At 38.9% G+C, this 21,326-nt stretch overlaps 1 protein-coding gene across 2 annotated transcripts in view; it reads right to left on the reverse strand.

The window, feature by feature from the left end:
- Positions 1–4,198: 4,198 nt before the first annotated feature.
- Positions 4,199–21,326, reverse strand: part of SKP2 (S-phase kinase associated protein 2) — a 37,350-nt gene continuing 20,222 nt past the window's right edge. For both annotated transcript variants that reach the window (XM_043887585.1, XM_043887586.1), the window contains 4 exons: positions 19,918–20,048; positions 13,496–13,547; positions 13,216–13,323; positions 4,199–6,835 (listed from right to left, as the gene is read on the reverse strand). In XM_043887585.1, coding sequence (XP_043743520.1) covers positions 6,622–6,835; positions 13,216–13,323; positions 13,496–13,547; positions 19,918–20,048 — 505 coding nt within the window. In that variant the 3' untranslated portion in view covers positions 4,199–6,621. The remainder of the gene's footprint in view (positions 6,836–13,215; positions 13,324–13,495; positions 13,548–19,917; positions 20,049–21,326) is intronic.

The following is a 21,326-nucleotide window of genomic DNA, read 5'->3' on the forward strand; positions in this document are numbered from 1 at the left end:
CTTTTTTAGTTCATTTATTTCTTCAGCTCTTATGGGTCATTATTTGAAAACCAGATTGCCCCAAAATATTATATTTCATGTCTTTTTTCCACACTATTATTTTTTTCCCTGTGGACTTCATTCACTGCTAATATGTGACACAGGGCTTCCTGGTAAATGTAGATTCTTCAGATATTTTTGAGTTAATGTTTTTGATGTTCTATATGTATTTATATTCATGGACCCAGTAAATCAAAATCATATTACATGAACTGCTGAACTGGAAAGAAGAATTATTTTAAATGCAGTTTATTCCTTAACATTAAAGTAACCATGAAGGATTAGGGTGTAAATCAATAAGAAGGCTTATATATAAGTTTTCTACATGAAGAAACGTATAAAGAATATTTTTTGTGTCATAGGCTTTATTTTATGATAGATTTTTTTAGAAAATTTTAATAATCATCAGTGGTTAAAAAAAATTCAAAACTTGGGATCCTGAAGAGACTGTTGAAGAGCTCTATCTGAACAATAGACACCTTTTTATACCAGAAGATTGTGAGTTCACTGGGAGTAGGGATTATGTGTTCTGATTTGTACAAAGAATACTTGAAAACCTGCATAGCTAGAGAAGAAATCTATTATAATACATGATGGTTTTACATGCTGAAACAACACTGTTAGGGAGTCTCTGTATGTCAGGGGGTGATGTATTGATAGTTGCAGTAAGTAGGACAGTATTTGAGGAACTTTTTTTTTAACCATTCTTTTAAAATGTTTTCCCCAACTGCAACTTCCCCCCCTCCCCGCCCCCAACACCTATTCTCTTTAAATGACTGAAGAGAACTTGAAAGATTTGTGAGGTTGTCATCATACTAGACTGGTTCTTTGCTTTCACAAGTGGCTTCCCTGGTGGCTCAGATGGTAAAGAATCCGCCCGCAATGCGGGAGACCTGGGTTCGATCCCTGGGTTGGGAAGATCCCCCTGGAGAAGGGAAGGATTGCCCACTCCAGTATTCTGGCCTGGAGAGTTCCATGGACTGTATAGTCCACAGGGTCACAAGCAGTCAGATACGACTGAGCGACTTTCACAAGAAAATCTATTTAAAATACCTTTGGTAACTAAGCTTTGTTACATAGCTATTTCCTCCTGCTTCAGAACTTTCCTTCAAAGCATCATTTCATGATAAGTGATTTTTCACAAAATCATTCTTTTATCTTTGAAGTATTTCCATTAGCCTTTGAAATGGGTTGTTGTGGACTATCCACTTACCATGTAGTTTTGGATTAAAGTATCACCAAAGTCTTAACCCCTCTATTTTCTGGTTCTTGCAGCAATACCACTGCAAGTTAACTTACAGTTACTATCCTGAGTAGTAAATTAATAGTTTTGAATAAAAAGACATTTTAAAAGCCAATGTAAATGACCAGGTTTTGTTTAAAACACAAAATGAAATGCATGGTGATGGTTGGGATATGATCAATTCCAGTGTGCCTGTTAATTTTAAAATGTGTGTCTATGGAAATAAGTCTGCCTTCTTGTCTCTCATCAGTCACAGCCCCTGCCATCTGAAGACCTTAAATATAATGATTTTACTGCTCAAATGTACAAGGTAGATATTTTGATATTTGGTTTAAGGAATACCAAAATGTCAGCATCTTGATATTTAGATTCACTAAAAAGTAACTCAAACACTAGAGCAAAACAAATCCCTAAAATGAGTTTAGGCTTTAGGGTTTCAACCTGTATAAGGAGTTAGTGTCTTGGTGGAGAGAGCTTTTTGACTTTCTGGGACCTTTGGCCAGGTGGGTATGGGAAGAGAAGTAATGAGAGAGAAGGTTGCCTTCTGTTTGTTCCATGGTTAGGTTATCCAATGGAAAGGTGTTTCCAGTTTTCCTGGACCAGTTAGTGCCTTTCCTCATGTTCTAGACCTTGCCCTGTCCTCTACATTGTAGATCATTAGTCGATGTTGGATTGTAATTAAGTTCATCATGATAGAAGGGACAGAGTCACTTTATCCAGAAATAAATATTTTGCATTTGGCTAGAGTTTACCTAATAATCTTGGGAACTTGCATCTAGGGTATAGAAGAGGAATCAAGAGCCACAGGCAGACTGTTAACATCGTTGTTCTTCAGTCTCTTAAGTCATGTCCGACTCCTTGTGACTCCATGGACTACAACACCCCGGGCTTCCCTGTCCTTCACTGTCTCCCAGAGTCTGCTCAAACTCACGTCCATTGAGTCAGTGGTGCCATCCAGCCATCCCACCCTCTGCTGCCCTCTTCTTTGGCCTTCAATCTTTCCCAGTATCAGGGTCTTTTACAATGAGGCAGCTCTTTGCATCAGGTGGCCAAAGTATTGGAGCTTCAGCATCAGTCCTTCCAATGAATATTCAGGGCTGATTTCCTTTAGGATTGACTGGTTTGATCTCCTTGGGACTCTCAAGAGTCTTCTCCAACACCACAGTTCGAAAGCATCAGTTCTTCAATGCTCAGTCTACTTTATGGTCCAACTCTCAAATCCATAATGACTGCTGGAAAATCCATAGCTTTGACTATATAGACAAAGTGATGTCTTCTTTTGAATATGCTGTCTAGGTTTGTCATAGCTTTCCTTCCAAAGAGCAAGTATCTTTTAATTTCATGGCTGCAGTCACCATCTGTAGTCATTTTGAAGCCCAAGAAAATAATAAAATCTGTCACTGCTTCTTTCTCCCCTTCTATTTGCCATGAAGTGATGGGAACAGATGCCATGATCTTAAGTTTTCTGAATGTTGAGTTTTATGTCAGCCTTTTCACTCTCCTCAAGAGGTTCTTTAGTTCTTCATTTTCTGCCATTAGTGATATCTGCATATCTGAGGTTATAGATATTTCTCCTGGCAATCTTGATTTGTAAAAAGAATGAAAGGCATATGGTGTGTGCCTCTTGATGGAAGACAGTATACCGCCTATCCTGTCTCCTAGCTGTGATGTTCAAAAAAACTTTTGACAAACCCTCTAGATCAGGGTTTCTCAACACTGGCACTGAGGTTTTGGATCAGATGATTCTTTATTGTGGGAGCTGTCCTAGCTATTGTGGGATGGTTAGCAGCATCCTTGGTATGTACCTGCTGGAGGTCAATAGCCCCTCTCCACTTGTGACAACCAAAGCCATTTTCAGATGTTACCAGTGTCTCTTGGTGGCAAACTCACTGTTGGTTAGGAGCTTTTTGCTGCTAGATCTAACTGCCAGTTTATGGAAATAGGGGACACATGAACCTGTTAGACATTATTCCAGCGATGGATCACATCAGTAAAATCCAGAATGGAGAACACTGGACAAGCAACCTAGTTTCTTCCATTCGTAAATTGTAAGGATAATAAAGAAGAGGAACACTAAGATTAAGAAACTAAAGAAAATGTCACTGTCAACCAAATTCAAAGTATGATCTGTGTTTGGAGCCTGAGCAAAACAAATCTATGTAAGAAAACAGCTTTTAGATAGCTAGGGTACTTTCAACATCATCTTTATATTTAATGTTTCAGAATTAAATCAGAAGACTATCTTTCAGGTAGATACTGAACTATTCATGAAGTCATGGGTCTCGGTTTTGCCTCAAAAGTAATCTTGTGAGCATGTGATGTCTATGGGATGGGAGCTGCTGCTGCTAAGTCGCTTCAGTTGTGGCCGACTCTGTGCGACCCCATAGACGCAACTCACCAGGCTCTGCCGTCCCTGGAATTCTCCAGGAGAGAACACTGGAGCGGGTTGCCATTTCCTTCTCCAATGCATGAAAGTGAAAAGTGAAGTCGCTCAGTCGTGTCCGACTCTTCACGACCCCATGGACTGCAGCCTACCAAGCTCCTCCGTCCATGGGATTTTTCAGGCAAGAGTACTGGAGTGGGTTTCCATTGCCTTCTTTGATGGGATGGGAGAGATGGATGAAATGAGATTGGTCATCAGTTAATGACCTTTGAAAGCAGAAAATGAAGTTCACCATCTTTACCTTTTGCATTTGACATTTTTGATAAAATAAAGCATGGTATTGATTTTAAAAAGGAAGCAAAAAACTGGGTAATATTCAGGAAGAATCACCATTCTACCATTTCAATGTGTTCAAAAGGAGTTAATTCCTAGAAGATCTCTGGATATAGGGTAAACTATTCAAAGAGTTTGCTAACGAGAATAAAATGCACAGCATAAGCTGATCAAGTCTGTATTTAAAAAGTGCTATGAGCTGATTTTTATCCATAGTACTTGATACTTTATTGATAGTACTTATCACTTAATTTCAAATGTCTTATAAAATATGTTAATACTTTAAGAAGCACTTTAACCATAACAAGCCTATACTTAATGCCTTGTCAAAGAATTATAAACATTTTAATTTGACAACACATGAAGTAGATGAAGCAAAAGGGACCATATTACGGCTTGTTTTAAAGTGCCTTGTTCAGAGGGTTGGGGCTTCCCTGGTGGCTCTGTGATAAAGAATCTACCTGCAACGCAGATGCCGGTTTGATCCCTGGGTCAGGAAGATCTCCTGCAGAAGGAAATGGCAACCCCCTCCAGTATTTTTACCTGGGAAATCCCATGGACAGAGGAGCCCAGCGCACTACAGCCCATGGGGTTGCAAGAGTAGGACATGACTTAGCACACACACACATTCAGAGGGCTGAGATAAATCTCACACCATACCTAATGCTCGTTTTAACCAGAGTGCTTAAGAAAAACAGAGAAGGAAAAAAGGAATACAACTTAGCTGAAGTATTCATTTTTATAAAAATGTGTTTTATTTTAAAACAAGTCTATAAAAGTAGAAATCACATACAAAAATACAGATTACTCTGACGTGTTAGCAAAATAGCTTATGGCTGGACTTGAGTTTGGAAGTACTGTATGTGTGAGGGCATCCGGAAATCAGAGGCCGACCGGATCCTCCCTCCAGCCCGTGTCACTAATCTGTAAACAATAATTTCAAGTAGTATGTAGCACTTTTAAACTACTACAAAACTGAAACCTAATCATTTCCTGTGTAACACTACTTTATAAAAATGTTCTTCCTTAGGTTTGAGCAGATAAGGGCACTTCATACCATTGTTTCTAACATTTGAAAAATCTGATTTTTTAAAAAAGCAATGTTAATAGAAATGATGAGTTTGGGGTTTTTGCTCCATTTTGAATATATGGGAAGGTCATCGATTTAAACGAGAAATTAGTGTTTTGTGTTTGTGTGTGTGTGTGTATGTGTTTTAAGTAGAATTTAGTCCTTTTTCTTCTATGTATCATTAAAAAAAAAAATTCACTGATGCTATCAAAAGGTTCAGCACCCAAGTCTTAACTTTTACACATGTGCCGGCTGTGCTTATTGCTCTGAAACTGCACGGAACATACACCTTCTTCTAGTGGATATTCCTAATTGAAAGGAACATGCAGTTCTTAGGGAACTCCAGGTCCAGAACTTTATAAAACGGGTTGCTAGAGACAATCATTGTGGGAGGCCATTAAAATAAAATAAAGACAATTTAAAATACTTGATTCCAGAATAAAAATAGCTTTGAGAACCTTAGCGAAAAGGAAAACGGCAGGCATCTGCGGTTCAGGATTCCATCCAACATTTCAAGAATCAAAGAATGACTGGTTCCTACCTCTCTAAAACAAAGTAAGTCATTTTAAAAGCTAAAGAACCCATGTTAACATAATTTGATCATAACGTCAGAAGTCCACAATTCAATTTCCTCAGCTAATTCAGAACACTGCAAACACAGTACATAAAGAAAATAAAAAGTATTAGTCGCTCAGTCGTGTCTGACTTTTTGCGACCCCATGGACTGTAACCCCCCAGGCTCCTCTGTCCATGGGATTCTGTAGGCAAAAATACTGGAGTGGGTTGCCATTTCCTCCTCCAGGTGACCTTCCCAACTGTACATAAAGGAGAAGTCATTAATGTACACTAGAGGATACCCCAGGTTAACCTGTTATAGAAAACTGCCTCTTGAGTCTTTGAATTCTACACAGATTCTACACCTCTGGTTGGCCGATTGTTTGTTTATTTAGATTTTAAGGTGAATGACCTGGGCTATTTGTTTCCATCAACCTGATTACGAATCTAAAGGCACCATTGAAACGTCTATTTTTCTTGCTATCCTCAGAAGAGACTGCTTCACATCTACTTTATGATTCTCATTCTGTTCAGCTTACAATACAAATAGCTTATTATTTTTTGCAACCTATGTCTTATAATAAAGCAGTGCTGAAAAATTAAATAGAAGAAAGTTCAGCTGCCATATAGGCTACACAAATGATTTGCTGGTGGTGATTTTTAAGCTTGATTCTAAATAGATTTATGAAGCATGGCCTTGGAAGATGTGGTTCAAATTTTGCTATTTAAGGTATCTTGAAATTATAGGCTCACTCTCCCTAAAATTTCAAAAAGCATAGAGCTTAGGCTCTTAAGAGTATAGCAGTGATAAAAGCTTTTATAGTCATCTCTAAAAAGCAACACTTCATAGTTTTCTCTCTCCAATGGTTCTCTAATATACTTGTAGAAGGAAGGTAACAGAAAACGAAGAATAAAAATAGCTGAGTTCTCCACAATTGGGCTTCCTTCTTACTTTCCCTGTTCAAAGAAAAGAGGAGAGACCATCTTGCAATAGAGGCTTCACAGACAACTGGGCTTCTCCAGTGACAGTCGGCATTTGATGCCCCATATCTCTTGGTTCTTCTTGTTGCCAATGGTCGGCCTGGCGATGGTGGTGAAATGGGAGCAATTAATCTGTAGATGAGGGAGGGCTTCCTTTAACAGTTGAAGGGTACCGTCTGGCACGATTCCAAAGACTTGTAGTGTTTTTAATGTGGGAATATCTCCAAGTTCACTGGAAAGGAAGAGAGAGACTTTCAGAGTAGCAGTATCTACGGTAACTGTGCCATTAGAATTACATGATCCAATTTTTACACACTGTATCATATTTTATACAATACAAACTGAAGACATAATTTGCAATCAATGATTCGAGGAAATAGCAAAGGTGAATCCACAAAGCACAGGCCACAGCTTGGGCAATATGGCCTTAGGAAACACATAAGTGTATTTCATTGAATTTCTAATAACCAAAAAAATCCTAGGTTTATTTAAAATCCAAACACATTTTCTTTCTTTCTCCATTCCTGGTTTATACTCTTCCCCCCACCCCCATTCTTGGTTTATACTGAAAAATGTCACCGTGTTGGGAGGGGAAGCCAGCAAGCTAGTGATAGTAAAAGTAAATGTTTTACTATGGCATAAGCTGGAGTCACGAAAGGTTACATGCAACTTAAGGATATGGACTTGATCTTTATTTGAACAAGGCCTGCCCTCTTGAAAGGAGATGTGAGCAGAGTCAGTAATTTCCAAGTAATGGTTAATAGTCAACAAGTGCATTACATATGATGAAACCTAACGGTGACTTCATGATACTATTTTAAGGTCGTGTGTCAGGTGCAGACAGACACAATAGACATTTGACTTCACTACATATTTCCTTTTTTTCTTTCTGTCACATGGAAGCCAGTCATCTTCCTAGGTATTTCACATTAAGTGAAACCTAACTATGTCAACAGTGAAATTCTGGTCCACAAAAAAGGGAACCTGTTTTCCCAAAGCAAGTATGTTTTGGTAATGATTCTTTTTTCTTAACCTAGGTCTACAGGCTTAGAAATTCATCTCTCTGATCTATATTTACTCCAGGTTGGGACACACAGTCCAAAGTCTCAGGAAAGGGAATATTTAGTTTGGAGTTTCAACAAAATCCCACAGCAGATCAATGAGAACATCAATTCCCTAGAATCAGAAGCATCCTTTATATTTTCATACTGCTAATAATTACCTAAAAAATAAACTTTCCTTATAGTAACTGTCAGCTTGTAATCTTTCCTCCTTTTAGCTTAGTGTATATACCAATGACCAAGGCATCCTCATAAAGCCTAGCTCAGATTAAGTCCTTCCCCTGTTTGAAATCGCGGATGCCTCCCTCATGTCTACACAACTCAAACCATCTACTGGCCGACCTTCCATGCTAATCCCGCTCTTCCACTCTTCCCACTCCCCATCTAAGTGTATTTATTCTACATTTAGGAGAGTTTTAAACACCACAGATGTTAAGATATACTGGTTAAATACAAGAGGAAGGGTAATTTAGAAAATAAAAGTACTAACCAAATGAAATAAACATGCTTGGTGTTCCTAAGGGGACAATAAGATCTAGATGTAAAAGAAAAGCAGTAAGAACAAATTGCTGTTGTTCATAAAGTAAGCTAATCTCTGAAATGCAAACAAGAGTATAAGGAGAAGTCAGCATACACAGATGTTTATACTTATCATCACTGAAGATGATAGCAATCTGGCCCAATCTTAAATTTCTCTTACATAAAATCTGACTATATGAGAACTTTGTAATATCCATGAGAATCCAGATTCTGGGATCTCCAGATTAGCCAAGTTGTAAGACATTCTGCAGTCGAGAGTATTTAAAAGAAGAAACTAGAGGTGGGAGTGAAGAGGGATGGCAGACGACATCTGCCATCAGAACAAAGGAAATGTTCTTGCAACAGCACTTTGTAAGAGCCTTGGTGAGGAAGGAAATTATACTAGACACTTAGAAGACACTCAGGTGTTACACATCAGAAAGGAGTGAGCAGACTATGATGAGATGGTGGATGAATGATCATTCCCTAGCCAAAAAAACCAGGAAGTCTTTAAAATTTTAAGGAGAACCCCCATCCCCCAAAAACAAGACTCTAGTACGTGTACCACCTACAACGCAGCAGAGAACGTGCCCAAGTATCTCTTTGAAACTTCAGTGGAAGAGACTGAAAAGTAAACTCAGGGAGAGTAAATAGAAATGAATAGCTTGAGAGCCATTATTTCTAACTTAAGGATAAAATGACACTGATGTCTTAAGTGTCTCTATTTAGTTTTAGTAAACAAAAGGTATTTATAAACTGTTTCACCAGCTTCGCTCCTTTGGTGTTCACTGTTCAGTTGCTAAGTTGTGTTCCACTCTTTGAGACCCCATAAGCCTGGAAGCACGCCAGGCTTCCCTGTCCTTCACTGTCTCCCAGAGTCTGCTCAAACTCATGTCAGTCACTGAGTCAGGTGATACCATCCAACCATCTCCTTCTCTGTCGCCCCTTTCTCCTCCTCCCCCAGTCTTTCCCAGCATCAGGGTCTTTTCCAGTGAGTTGACCCTTCGCATCGGGTGACCGAAGTATTGGAGTTTCAGCTTCGGCATAAGTCCTTCCAATATTCAGGGTTGATTTCCTTTAGGACTGACTGGTTTGATCTCCTTGCTGTCCAAGGACTCTCAAGAGTCTTCTCCAGCACCACAGTTCAAAAGCATCAATTCTTTGGTGCTCAGCTTTCTTTATGGTCCAACTCTCACACCCATACATGACTACTGGAAAAACCATAGCTTTGACTAGACGGACCTTTGTTGGCAAAGTGATGTCTCTGCTTTTTAATACTGTCTAGGTTTGTCGTAGCTTTTCTTCTAAGGAGCAAGCGTTTTTTAATTTCATGGCTGCAGTCACCATCCGCAGTGATTTTGGGGCCCAAGAAAATAAAATCTGTCACTGTTTTCATCTTTTCCCCATCTATTTGCCATGAAGTGATGGGACTGGAGGCCATGATCTTTGTTTTTTTGAATGTTGAGTTTTAAGCCAGCTTTTACACTCTCCTCTTTCACCCTCATTGGAGGCTCTTCTGTTCCTCTCCACTTTCTGCCATTACGGAGGTATCATCTGCATATTTACTGTTGATATTTCTCCCAGCAATCTTACTCTCCTTATAAAACCTTAAATTCCTCAACTTACAAATTCTCCTGCAAGTATTATTATTTATTTAGTTTCTCTTAATCTCAGATTACTATCTCCAGCTTCAGTTTTTTCCATTAATGAGAAATATAAGAGGAAATCAGACCAATTAATAAGGAAGGGTATAAATACAGGGAGGGTGTGTCCTGAGGATAAAAAATCTAGTATCCCAAGTATTTCAAAGCATTATCATTACAAAAGAAAGACACTCAAATTTTATGTTCCCACTTCTGAGATAAGAAATGAAAATTTTTTAGCATAAATAGCTTTCTGGAAACTATTTTTGAAGATCCTAGAATTCTTACTGTGCATTTCATATACATTTTACCTGGAGAAATGTTTAAGGATAGGGTACCAGCAAACTCATCTTAATGAATTCACAAGGTAACCTGTATACCATTCATTTTATGTCTTAAGAAACATACTCTTTTACCTTAAGGTTCAAGGACAGCATCTTTCTTCTGTCTGCTCTCACTTTATTCTGATGGTCTGACTTGTTACTAAACTGATTCCTCTGTTTCCCTTATTTCAAGATAATATTTAGACAAATCGGTTCCAGTGCAGTAAGGATTTGCACCTAGGTCTGTGACTTCAGACCCATGCTCTGGCCCATCAAGTCACATTGCCTGCAGATGACTGTGCAAGGATTATCATCCCACTGGATATAAATATAAAAATATGAAGGCTCACAGCCTCCCCTTAGCCTCTACTCAAGTGAATAGGTATTTCCTGCCTAACTTCTTATTCTTTGGAGAGAAAGAACAAAAGTAAGCCACATAAATAGATTCTCTTGAGAAAAGCAAGCAGAAAAGAATGATCAGTGTATTCCCAAGGGCGCTGCACAGACAATGCAGCTAAAGCTCAAATGGCAAGGGTGGGAAATAACTGTCAACAGAGAAACCTTTTCGGGTAGACACTCCAGGCTCCTAGCAGTTCTGGATGCTAGAAAATTCAAGTGGCAGGAGATTTTAACAAAAGTTGCATGTATATGAATTTAAGCCCCAATATCTGAGAGCCCTGGAACTAAATACTGGCATCCCTGCTGGGCAGTGCTTTTCCAAATGAGACACCAGCTCAGACCCAGAGCCCTAAGGATTAATTACAGTGCTTTATTAAAGATGTAATTACTGGATTCCCTAATTCTATGAGTTAACTCTATATAGCTGAAGTGTCTGATTTATTCATTCTTTTTAATTCTTTTTCTTTAAATTGCAATATAGTTGATTTTTAATGTTGTGTTAGTTTTTGGTGTACAGCAAACTGATTCAGCAATATATACATGTGTATGTACATACACACACACATATTTAATTTTCAGATTCTTTTCCATTACAGGTTATAAGAAACTGAATATAGTTCCCTGTGGTATACAGTAAGTCCTTGTTGTTGATTTATTTTATATATAGTAGTGTATATCTGTTAATCTTAAACTCCTAATTTATCCCTCTCCCTCCACCCTTTCCCCTTTGATAGCCATAAGCTTATTTTCAATGTCTGTGAGTCTGCTCCTATTCTGTAGATAAGTTCAGTTGTATTATTTTTTTAGATCCTACATACATGTGATATGATATTTGTCTTTCTCTGTCTGATTTACTTTACTTAGTATGATAATCGCTATGTCTGTCCATATTGCTGCAAATGGCACGATTTCATTCTTTTTCATGGCTGAGTAATATTCCATTGTATATATGTACCACATCTTCTTTATCCATTCATCTGCTGATGGACATTTAAGTCACTTCCATGTCCTGGCTACTGTAAATAGTGCAGCTATAATCATTAATTCTTTTTTTCTTTTTTGTTCCAAACCTTAACCTTTTTATTTTGTATTGGGGCATAGCTGATTAACAATATTGTGGTATAATTGTTTCAGGCGAACAGCAAAGGGACTCAGCCATACATATACATGTATCCATTCTCCCCCAAACCCTCCTGCCATCCAGCCTGGCAGTAACAATGAGCAGAGTTCCACGTGCTACACAAAAGGTCCTTACTGGTTATTCATTTTAAACATAGCAGTGCGCAAATGACCTTCCCAAAGTCCCTAACTATCCCTTACCCCAGGCACCCTTAAGTTTGTTTTCTGTATTCATTAATGCTTGAAACTAACTTACAAGACCCAAACTAGTCATTTGAGGACTACATAAATTCTGTGCTCAAATTCACCACCTTTCTTTGGTAGCAATCAGCTTGATTACCTTCATGTGGATAATAGCTTAAACAAGGTCAGCAGCCTCATTTAGGGGATGAGGAAGAAGGGCACCAGGCCAAATCTAAGATACTGACTTCTTGTGGTTTTTAATAAAATTGCTATATACTTATATTTTATACAAGGAAGAACTCTGCAACCCTTTGAGATATAGGAAAACTTCTTAAAGCTAAAGAGATGATATTCCCAGGATGACTTGGGTATAGCACTTCTTGAAAGCAAGATGGATCTGGTTCCTCTTTTGTTAGCATTGCTTTGATTTTGTGGAAGTTGCTGAGCAGTACAAAATCAACCCCTAAATGAGCTATCAGATTAAATAGACTATTCTGCACGTGTCCAGGAGACCTAGGAAGTACATCCAGTTCAGTCAGTAACTCACTATTTTCAGCTTTGGGTAAGTTACTTCCCTCTTTTGGATCTTAATCTCCCTTCTTCTCAAAGAGAACACCACTCTTACAATATTTACTACTTAAATATTTTTATTTTTCCCCATTCCTTGGCCATCTGGGACAGACACCACTAGAAGACTGTAGAACTTTTCCTCTAAGCTCAGATAAAGGTTTTTGGACTTAACTAGTTGATTGAAAAATTTCAGAAACACATATACACATGGTTTGCCTCCTCCCATTATACTTTGAGCTTCCTGGGACTAAAGGCTGTCTTCTGCTTTTGTAAGTTCTCCGCAAGTACTAGTACAGTATTCTAATATTTAGACCAGTTCACAGCCAAATAAATGTTTAGTGAACTACCTCAATCAACTCAATTTTACCAGATGTTTTAAGCCAAACATTTTGCCTTGGTTGTTCTATTTTGCTAGTCCTTCCTAACTAGTTTGTGATACATTAATTTGATGTTTAAGCTTTAAACATCTGCTGTTAATGGATTTTAACACCAAGTGACATCTCTTCTGGCCCCTGCCCTCTGTTCATTTTAAGAAACAAGAGTATTGGGACTTCCCTGGTGGGCCAGTGGTTAAGAATCCGCCTTGCAATGCAGGAGACACAGGTTCGATCCCTGGTCGGAGAACTAAGGTCGCACATGCCTCGGGGCCAACCAAGCCTTCGAGGCAACTTCTGAAGCCCACCCTCAATCCGCGCACCACAATGAAAGATCCTGCATGCTGAAAGTAAGATCAATGCCGCAACTAAGACCAGAGGCTGCTGAATTTGAAAAAAAAAAAAAGAAAAGAGTACTCACAGTAAAGTTTCAGGTATTATGTCATAGCACCGACTGAGTGAAAGGTGTTGGAGGTAGTTGAGTTGGTAAAATTCTGGAAAGCAGTCATTTTTCAGCATGACACTATCGCTGTAACAGAAGAAAAAATTAAAAAGCTATCCATTAATCCCAGATGAAGAAGATAGGAACAGCTTATCATTCAGTTCCTTCAATTCAACATATTAAGACTCTTTCCTCATTCAATAAAAAATCATGAATTTTCATTAAAATTTTTTTTGTTTTAAAATAAATAAAAACATACCTTAAGTCTAGGTGGACAAGATTGCGACATCTTCCAACTAAGGTAGAGACATCTAGCAGACAAAAAAAAAAAGATGGTCACCATCAAATGAGGAATCACACAAGGATACTTGCTGTCCATACATTTCATATTGTGCTGGAAATTCAGAGTAGTGCAATTAGAGTCATTCACTATTAGAAAAAAAAAAAATCATCATCTTGCCATGTAAGACTTTCTACCCAGGAAACACAAGAAATCATCTGAAAAACGACTAGAAATAGTAAGAGAACTAACTGTGTAAAATGACTGGATAAGAAACTCCATAGCTTATCTATGTGCCAGCAATCACTGGATGGAAAGAGGGGGGGAAAGTCCTGTTCACAATAGCAAAAAGCAAAATCAAACAGCGCACTATATAAACAAATATCAAAAAGTAGCACTCCAAACCAGTGGAGGAAAATCATGGATTATTAAAAAATAATATGGCTACTACAACTAGAGAAAATTTACTTCGACTCAAATAATATATCCAAATTAATTCCACATGTTATTAAAAACTTACAAATGCAAAAATGAATAATTATTCATTGGATCTTCATATCAATGAGGAGTTTCTAAACATAAAACAAAAAGGAGACAATGATAATTTACAACAAAAATCTTTAAAAACTCTAACATGTTAAAACAAAACAGAACACAAACAGAAATAAAGTGGTATCAGAAAACTGGGAATAAATGTTTCCAGTAGAGTTAATGTTCTTATTATATTAACAGTATAAAAAAATAGTATATTAAGAGTATAACAAAATAGAATGATACTGCATAAAATATAGACATAATAAAAATGGAGCAAGAAATGCAAAATAAAATATTTTTTTTGGTGCTATCACATGAAAAACAAATCCTATTACAATACCCAGAACTGATGAAATATCATAAAGCAGGTGCCCCTACACTAAAAGTGGGTATTTAATTTTATGCAGCCTTTCAGAAGACCTCATTTTTTGAGGGTGAACTGATCTTTCTTTTAAAAAAAAAAAGCTTTCAGGGCTTAACACACTTTGCTCTTTGGCTCAGTAATTCCACTTTTAGAAAAGTAATTAGAGATCGCAGGTGATACGAGTGGTAAAGAACCTGCCTGCCAATGCAGGAGACAAGAAACACAAGTCGATCCCCGGGTCGGGAAGATCCCCTGGAGGAGGGCAAAGCAGCCCACCCCAGTATTCTTGCCTGGAGAATCCCAAGGACCCTACAGTCCATAGGGTCGCAAAGAGTCAGACATGAATGAAGCAACTTAGCACGCATGCTTACATGCACTATGATATTCACTGTAGTGACAGTTATAAAAGCCCCTCTCCCCAACAGGTCAACCTTCATCCATTCTATGGAACACAATGCTGGTAATAGCCATTAAAAAGCTACTTAATAACATTTTACAAAGTGAAAAAATAACTCAGGATACACTGTATACTGAAAACAAAATAAATATAATGCATGATAATCTCAATTTAAACACACAAACATATATTTACACACAAACTTACACATAGAAAGAAAGGGGGTTGGGGGTTGGAAGGCTGGAAGAAAATACATCCAAATGTTAAGTGCAGTTACCAAGGGCAGTGGGATCACAAATACCTTTTCAGAATTTGGAACAAAGTCGATACTTCGCAATCAGAAAACATATTAGTGAGTGTTATTTACTTTAAAAAATAGGCAAATCTTATTAATGTTTGAGGGTTTCTTTTTTCTTCTCACAGCTGCAACTCCAGCCACATCCCCTTGTCTAAATCCTGCCTCCTCAACACACTCACTGGGCTATGTGACGAGCATCTCACATTTATGCCTAAACCAAATGCCTGATTTCTCCCCTCAATCTGCGCCTTCCCCCAAAGTCTTTCCCGTCTTAGTAAGTGTGAACTTCATCGATTGCTGGGGCCAAAACCCTCGGAGTTGTACTCAAACTGTTTCCTCACATCCCACACCCCATCTGTTACCCAGTCCTGTCGGGTTAGCTTTCAAAATGCGTCTGAAATCAATCACTTCTTACTTCCTCAAGTGTGACCACTAAGTCTCCAGCGGCCTTTCCCCAGCATAGCTCTGCATGGGGACTTTTCAAAGGTGAGTCGGATCATTTCATTCCTGTTTGAGATACTTCAATGGCTTCCCATCTTACCCAGGAAAACAAGGGAAACAGAGCTTCTGCCTTGGCCAAGAAAGCCCCCGGCTATCTCATCTCCTCACACTGGGCTCCTCGCTCCCTCTCCCACACTGGCTTCCATACTGAGAGGAAACAAAAATCCCAAACATTAATAAAGTTTGTCTATTTTAAAAAGTAAATAACATTTATTGATTCATTTTCTGATTATAAAGTAGCATATGTGGCTTTCCTCTAAAGGCACTTATTGGTCCTTAGTTCTAGAATGTTCTTTCCTTATGTATCTACATATCACTCCTTCAGGTCTATGGTTAAATCTTACTTCCTCAGGGAGCTCTTCTCTTTGGCCATTCCATCTGAAAACAGCCCCCTTCCTGCTACACTCTACCTGAGTACCCTGCTTTAAACTTTTCCTCCTTGTGTTTTCACTTCCTTTCATCATATTTACTTCCTTGTTGATTGTCTGGATTCCCCACCAGAATGGAAGCTTCACAAGGGTGACTTTCTCTGTTTTGTTCAAGGCCACATGTCCCAAGTTTAGAACTGGATTTTGTGCATTATAGGGGCTCAACAGACATTTGTCTCATGAGTCACTAAAAAAACGAAGAACTGCACAATGTAATTTTGAGTGACCCATCATTTTGCTAGCCAACCACAAAATCCACAATCAGATACAATCTTCCTTTGCCACCACCTGGGAAAGAATTAAACCTTGGGGGATGAAACTGGTTAGTCTCTGTCTCCAGCCCTTGTTTAAGTCCCGTCTTTCTTTGGTGGGTAGAGTTAGGAACCAGATTGCCAAGACTTAGGCAAGAGTTAGGAACCAGACTGCCAAGATTCCTCTTTACCGTCTCCTTCATTTCACTTGAGTTAGAAGGGATCTTAGAAACTACCTAATATAACTTGTCATTTTAGAAGAGAGACATTTTTCGCTAGAGAAGTCCAAGTAAATCTAAGACCCAAAGCTAGGTCCTCCAAACCTCATCCCGTGCTCATCCACTGTTCCACAGAGAGGTAGTGATGGGTGAGGAATATAAACACTGAGAGCCAACAATTACTGCGCTCTCACTATGTGCCGAGAATGACTAAATGTCTTGTACATGTAGTACGCCATTTATTGCTTACTCTAATGCTAAGAGGTAAGGTACTACTATTAACTCCATTTTATTGAGAAATGGAGGAACAGCAAGGTTAAGCAAATTGCTCAAGGCTACCCAGTGAATGACAGAGCTTAAATCCAGATGGTCTGCCCCTGGTCTTGGAGGCAAGACACAAAATTTGTATTGTCTTCTACACAGTGAAATAGCGTGTGCCGTTGTTAAAAAGATATCCATTTAAAAAGGCTTGAATTCCCATTGTACACTTAAGGAAACTAACACTTCAACTCCTACTCTGCGTCCTATCCTCGCCCTGAATGTGTCTAGCAAGTGGGATTTTACCACCTATCATTCTTGCCAAAACTTAGTAGAAAGGTGATTTGTTCTTTTTCAGAGGAACCCAGAAAAGAGTTTTAAGCCAAACGTGGAAACAATTTACAGTAGTTTGCCTACAGCTGAGTTTCTCGACCTTACACACAGAACCTCAGTTCATTACAGAAAAACTCTGAATAAAGAAGTGAGAAGTTCAGGTATGGGCAGAAGTGTACACAAGGCACTGTCTTCTCTAGGGAATGAAGGGGGAAGAACCACGGGTGGGATTCAATGTGAAGAGGATGCTCCCTGGTGGGAAGTTAAAGTCCTTGGAAGGCAACTTGGCAAGAACTATCCAAAGCTTGATAATGAAGCCTAATCCTTGGCCTGGCAACTCCACTTAGAAATGCACTCAACAGTTTGCTTCTGTCCATAAGACAGTTGTTTATAAAAGGGAGAAACTGTAAAGATTCTAAACATTCGTTACAAGGAGATCAACGGAGTAAGTTGTGAATGAATCAATAAATTATTCCAAATATATCTGATGGAATATCACATAGCCACTGAAAATGACGTGTGGTGTAGCTACTGAAATAGGGTTACTTGAAATAAAACCATACCATAAAGTATTCCATACACTATGTCCCATGTTTTTTTAAAAAAAGCCACTTTTTAACAGGAAAAAAGACTAGCAAAATGTTAGTAGGATTATTGATTTCTGTGTTTTTACATGTTATAGGTATATTTGAGAATGACTATGTAATACTATAACTAGATACTTTTAAATTTTTATTTTTAATTAGAGGATAACTAATTTACAATATTGTGTTGGTTTCTACCATACATCAACATGAATCAGCCATAGGTATACATATGTCCCCTTCCTCTTGAACCTCCCTCCCAAACAGATTTAAAATTGTGTTTAAAGGGAAAAGATGCAGAATAGAAATACTGTGTGTGGAGGGCAGTGGTTAAGAAAGACACTACTGCTGCTTTTACAGATCTCTAGAGAAAGCCTTCATTTTGTTATCTGGGCTCAAGTACCTGCAGAGGATTCCAACCTCTGACCATCTAGGAGAATCCGCTCCTATCTTCTACAGCCTCAGATATGTGACAGGTCACGTCCTGGAGGAGAGCTTTTCAAATACTGCTTAGATTTTAAGAAGATACACTCTGCAAATATTTGGCTCATGAGTATTTAGAGTATGTTAAACGTTATAAGAAAAACACTTAGAGGGGCTCACACCACCATCAAGACACGAGGTTAGGGCTGAGGCGTGCACTGGCTTAACGAGGCTTTGTGTAGGCCAGCCTGAGGCCACGAGGGCAAGCTATTAAAATGCTAAGTGAAATAAGTCAGGGGACTTCCCTGGTGGTCCAGTGGCTATGACTCCATGCTCCCAATGCAGGTGGCTTGGGTTTGATCCCTGGTCAGGGAACTAGATTCCACATGCCACAAGTAAGAGTTAGCACACTGCAACTAAAGATCCTGCATGCTGCAACTAAGACCTGGCCCAGCCAAATAAATAAACAAAAATAAATATTAAAAAAAGAGAGAAAAACAACTACTATATGATATCACTTATTTAGGGACTCTAAAAACTACAACAAACTAATGCGTGGCTGTGGTTTAGTCGCCAAGTTGTGTCCGACTCTTGCGACCCCATGGACTGTAGCCTGCCAGGCTCCTCTGTCCATGGGATTCTACAGGCAAGAATACTGGAATGGTTGCCATTTCCTTCTCTAGGGGATCTTTCCGACCCAGGATTCAAACCCAGGTTTCCTGCATTGCAGGCAAACTAAAGGATATAACAAAAAAGAAGCAGATTCATAGATACAGAGAACAAACTAGTGGTTATCAGTGGGGAGAAGAAACAGGAGAGAGATTAAGGCAATAGAGGGGAAGGTGATTAAGAGATACAAACTACTAAGTATAAAATAAGCTACAAGGATTGTACAACATGAGGCATACAACCAATATTTTATAATAACTTTAAGTGGAGTATAACCTTTAAAAATTGTAAATCACTCTTGTACACCTGTAACATATATTACTGTACATCAAATATAGTTTAATAATAATAAAGAAAACCCTTGCCATTTGTCCTTATCTTTGCAAATCAAGATTCCATCAATATTAGAAAATAAAACAAAGTACACATAACCGAATGCTCAGGTTTATAAAGACTTTAATTGTCACACATCACCCCTGATTTTAAATGCCTGTGTTCACCTAAAAAACCCCACTGTCCTTTTAGACTGAATTGAAAAAAGTTATAAATATGAACTTAGAGGGTTTATTACAGGGTTTTTCAACCTCGGCACTACTGACATTTAGGACCAGATTCTTTTTTGTGTGTTATTCTACTGTCCTGTGCGTTGTTCACCAGCATTCCTGGCTTCTACCCACTAGATGCCAGTGGGTAGATGCCAGTAATGCCACAGCTGTGACTATCAAAAATGTCTCAGACCTCGCCAAATGTCCTCTTGCAGGCAAAACTGTCCCCAGTTGAGAATCACTGCTTATACTAATCAAACACTACATCCCTCAATTTTTATGTTGGGTTTTACCTAAATAATTTGGTTAAATAAAAGAAGCTCTTCTACTTAAACCTAAATCCTTTTAAAGTATAAAGGTTTTCACTCATGGATTCTGGATTCAAACCCTGCCACTAACCCACTAGCTGTCTGCATTTACCTGACCCTTTTGATCAGCTAGCTGTTATGTCATCTGAAAAACAGGAATAGGAACACACACACTGCATTAAATGAGACAGTGTATGGAGGATCATGCCTAGGAGATGCTCAGGAAATCAAACCTGCTGTTATTGGTGGGGCTGCTATTGTTAAGGGCCCAACGGCACTGAGGGTCTTACCTGATCTCTGCAGGTTCTTTCGGTACCCGCTGAGATTCAGCTGGGTGATGGTCTCAGACACATGTGCAACAGCCACTTGTACATGCTTCTCAGTGAAATCATAGCACCAAGAGAGGTTCAGTTCATCCAGTCTGCACACAAGAAGGGTGACAAGGAGAGCATGAAACCATTACCCAGAGTGAATTTCCTATGAAACCCTGCCTAAAGCTGTGAACCAAGGAAATACAGGGCCATTGATTCCTTACATTTTCTGCATAGGACCTCAGCTTCTCTAAGCAGTTACATTTGCTCACCTGAAACTGCTCTCCATCTCGGTCTAGTTTGTTCCAGAAAGTTGCCAGGGTATATGAGCCAAGGGCTTAGTGAATGCTGCCCTCTTCTGGAAGAGAAGGGAAGTGCTCTCCTCGCCTGCTCATACCTCATTCCAGGACTAGGAGAAATTCTAGCTCCTATGCTTTCTTTCTCAACCACTTGGGTTGTAGGAAAACAATATGAGCTTGAGATGTTTTAAAAAACTGATAGGTTGTACCAGGAATTCCTAATAAAGAGATGCCGACATCGCAAAAATTCACTTTATCTTACGGGGCCTCTGCTAACTAAGCAAATGAGGGCTTCAAAGAGAAAGTCCAACCACTAAACTATACATCCCATTCCTGGCATTGCTGAGAAAATGTAGGGCTACCATTTTATCTCATTGGTAGCGTTCTTATCAGAGAAGGCAATGGCAACCCACTCCGGTACTCTTGCCTGGAAAATCCCATGGACGGAGGAGCCTGGTGGGCTGCAGTCCATGGGGTCACTAAGGGTCAGACACGACTGAGAGACTTCACTTTCACTTTTCACTTTCATGGATTGGAGAAGGAAATGGCAACCCACTTCAGTGTTCTTGCCTGGAGAATCCCAGGGATGGGGGAGCCTGGCGGGCTGCCATCTATGAGGTTGCACAGAGTCGGACATGTCTGAAGTGACTTACTTAGCAGCAGCAGCAGCAATGTTCTTATACAAAAGCAATCTTTTGTATAAGATCATTACAGAGAAATAAATACCATGCTATTAGCCCAGAGACCAAGGGAATATTAAAAAGGACACACAGTATTGGGTATTCTGTGAATCATGTCCCCCCTCACGTATTAATTTCTGTAACTCTGTAACCTTTATATACTGACAATAGACATTAATACCTAGTATAAAAGATGTTTTTAATTGAATCACCCAGATTCATGGTGTATTCTGCAATAACAAACTTTTGACAAATAAACAGTCAAAACTGTTGTTAGGTCTACAGACTTTACAGGGGAAAAAAGCCTGACAGTATAGTTAGGTATAAACAGATACTCTTTGTACATACTGTTGATAAACACATTACCACATTTTCCTTATTTTAATAAGTTTCAGAGGAAAAAAGGGAT

Source organism: Cervus elaphus, chromosome 25 (assembly GCF_910594005.1).
Source record: "Cervus elaphus chromosome 25, mCerEla1.1, whole genome shotgun sequence".
Lineage (NCBI taxonomy): Eukaryota > Metazoa > Chordata > Mammalia > Artiodactyla > Cervidae > Cervus > Cervus elaphus.